A 3,374-nucleotide genomic window follows, 5' to 3' on the forward strand; every position below is an offset into this window, starting at 1 on the left:
AAAGAAAAATACATCCTATATACTATTTATTAATTAATATAAATATGAGAGCTAATATTTTATTTTCTTCACCAACAATGATAGATTGTCCTTTTTAGGCAAGGACTGTCCATTTAGTCCACTATATGTCTCAATACACCAAATAAGAAGAAAACAAAATTCTTTCAGCTGCAGACCCCACAAAAAACATCTTAGCCAATGACATCTCAAAACGTTTATTAATCACTTTTACTCTCTCTCTCTCTCTTTCTTTGTTTTCTGCTTTACTATAATTCCTAGCATATAAGTATTCACTGATTCTAATTCTTGATTTTCTACAATAAATTTCTTTCACTTTCAAATATTCTTGCCTTTACTTTTATGTCTCTAATTCCTGCAAAATCTCTCTGTTTTCTTTATTTTACTCAATTATGCCCCTTCCTCCTCTTAGTACATATTTCATCTATATTTAATTATCACAGTTTCTATATAAGAGTTCTACTTTCTCTAATTCTTATTCTCTGAACTTCTAGCCTTTACTTTTTAGTTGCTCAAATTTCCAATTAAGTATAGTCTAAAATGAAATACTTTAGATCTATTAAAGAGCTCTAATGCTTATCATTCACAAAACAAGATCTACTTTTTTTTCCCCTATAGTTTCTTGAATTTTCCTTGGGTATTGGAAAGTTGGGTTGTCTTTTCTAGATTCCTCACCTCTTACTTATTATCAAACAAAAAAAAAATTAAAATTATATTCCCTTCCTATGCTTCTTGAATAAATGCTATTGAGGCCATAAAAAGACTCATCATTTCCTCTTCTTTTACCAAGAAAACAAAGAGGGGGTTGTATTTTTTGTTTTTTCTTCACTATATATGATCAAGAAAATATGAACAGGGAAATGGGATATTTATCCCCTGCAACATATATTAAGAATTCAAGCTGGTTATTTGAGGAAAACAAGGTAACAAAATGGACAGCTGAAGAAAACAAGATGTTTGAAGATGCACTTGCTTTATTTGATAAAGATACACCAGATAAATGGTACAATGTAGCAGCAATGATCCCTGGTAAAACAGTGAATGATGTGATCAAACAGTATAGAGAATTAGTAGAAGATATTAGCGATATTGAGGCAGGGTTAATTCCAGTACCTGGCTACACAACTAGTAATTCTTTCACATTAGAGTGGGTTAATAATCAAGATGGATTTCATGGATTCAAGCAATTCTATGGTCAAAATGGAAAACGGGGCGCATCGAATCGATCTTCTGAACATGAAAGGAAGAAGGGTGTGCCATGGACTGAGGAAGAACACAGGTGAGTTAAATTCTCTCTAGCTTGAAGAATTAGTTTAATTCTCCCGATAAAAATAATTAAGGAAAAAAGGGGTGAATTTGTTAAAGGACTAATTATTGCAGAGAAGATCTCCTGGGCTAACGAGGTGGTTTTAAGTGATAAAACTTAAGATTTAGCTTTGTAGCTTAACATGGTCATAATGATATCCAACCTTAGAAACTTTTACACTATTGTACTTTTTGTACTTTTTATCTTGTATAATATTGGTCTTGAATGAGTTAAATGTACCGGACTGTAACTTGTTTGAGATTAAGATGCCGTAGTAACCTGTTGTGTTGCAAGAGTAACAGTGTTTCCTATAATTTTTTCAGGCAATTTCTGTTGGGGCTGAGAAAGTATGGAAAAGGAGACTGGAGAAATATATCTCGGAATTTTGTGACCACAAGAACTCCAACACAAGTAGCTAGCCATGCTCAGAAATACTTTATTAGGCAGCTTTCTGGTGGAAAAGATAAAAGAAGATCAAGCATACATGATATCACTGTTGTCAATCTTTCTGAATCCAAGTCTACTTCCCCTGATAATCATTCACAACAACAACACCATTCAATGGCCAAAACACTATGTGACTATAATTCACCAAATCAAGAATCAAACTTAACATTCAACTCATCAACTGGTACTCTGATCAACACACCTTTTCGAGGGGTTTCATCGCATGGCCTCGAGCATGGAATGCATAACATTACTCTACAAAGTCTCCAGTTTAGTAATTACAATACTATGTGTTGAGTCGGGTAAGATTTGAAATTTAGTCCATTTTGGTCAGGAACAATGAGGATTCATATGGCCGACCTCAACTTGCTTCGGATTAAGGCATAGTTGTTGTTGTCATTGGTCAAGAACAGAAGCAAAAACTGCTACTACTAGACAGATGTAAGCTTTAGTTAGTTCATATTGCAACCAAAGAGGGGTTGCTCATTATTTAGGAGAACTTTCAGCTATTAACTTGCTGTCTGCTGTGTTTTTTCAAGTGTGGATGAGGTTGACTTAAATAGACTTGCAGATTAATTTGGTTTTGCGACTAATACTGAAAATAACTGATCAATAGCATTAAGCTAATTATTATGCATCTTACATTCACACTTGATAATGTTACTGTTAATTGTAATTAGTCAAAATAAAATTCCTTCTGAAATTTGTGGTAGTTCAAGTCATTAATTCCCTGTTTAATATAAAGCACCATTGCAGCTAGGTTTAATTTTTCTACTTTATAATTCATGTCAATTATTCTTTTTCTTGCTGTTACAAGGAAAGAGAAAATTATTAATAGGCTGACTTCCTTAAAAGAAGAAAGAAGGAACTAGTAGTAAGAAAAGAACAGTCCGGTGCACTAAGCTCCCGTTATGCTCGGGATCCGCGGAAGGGCCGGACCACAAAGGTCCATTGTACGCAACCTTACCTTACATTTTCTATAAGAGACTGTTTCCACGGCTCGTATTCTTTAACCTATGCACCAGCAGATCTTAGGGGAGAAACTTAAAATGAAGACCAAAGGTTAATTGATGACTTGGGGCAGCTACAAGTATTGCGGCTTTAGCCTCTCGCAGGGTGGAGGAGCCAACAGATCCCTTCCTCTGCTTTTGCTTTAGGCTCAGGTATCCGAATATTTTCTATTCCGATTAATTCAAATTCGTGCGGGGTAAATTCACTAAGGGGATGATGCGCTCCTTCGCATTATTTCTAGGACTCGTACCCGAATATCTGATAAAGCATAAAGAATTTCAACCATCTCACCACAAATGCCGATGGTTACCTGACTCTACCTTTACTAATAGGAGGGGTTATTCTAACAATCAGCACGTCTTGTTTCAGCTACACCTGCTACAAAAATAAGGCAAAGTCATCCTACACTTATTCCTATTATTTGCTTAGTCAATTTACACTTAAATTCTGATGCTTTAAATTCTGATGCTTTGTCTATATATCCTTTCTACATTGAACCTTTATTTCTCCCTTTCTCTCTATGGTCTGAATGAGATTAAAACCTGAGAATTTTTTTTTTAACTCAAACACCAAGAAATCTATAAAAGAAAAC

At 34.6% G+C, this 3,374-nt stretch overlaps 1 protein-coding gene across 1 annotated transcript; it reads left to right on the top strand.

The window, feature by feature from the left end:
- The first annotated feature begins 295 nt into the window (after positions 1 to 295).
- Positions 296 to 2,398, top strand: LOC107791228 (transcription factor DIVARICATA). Its single transcript, XM_016613251.2, has 2 exons — positions 296 to 1,297; positions 1,648 to 2,398. Exons 1-2 carry the CDS (start codon positions 867 to 869, stop codon positions 2,066 to 2,068), a joined length of 852 nt encoding a protein of 283 aa, XP_016468737.1. The 5' UTR covers positions 296 to 866; the 3' UTR covers positions 2,069 to 2,398.
- The last annotated feature ends 976 nt before the right edge of the window (positions 2,399 to 3,374 follow it).

This window comes from Nicotiana tabacum, chromosome 10 (assembly GCF_000715075.1).
Source record: "Nicotiana tabacum cultivar K326 chromosome 10, ASM71507v2, whole genome shotgun sequence".
NCBI lineage: Eukaryota > Viridiplantae > Streptophyta > Magnoliopsida > Solanales > Solanaceae > Nicotiana > Nicotiana tabacum.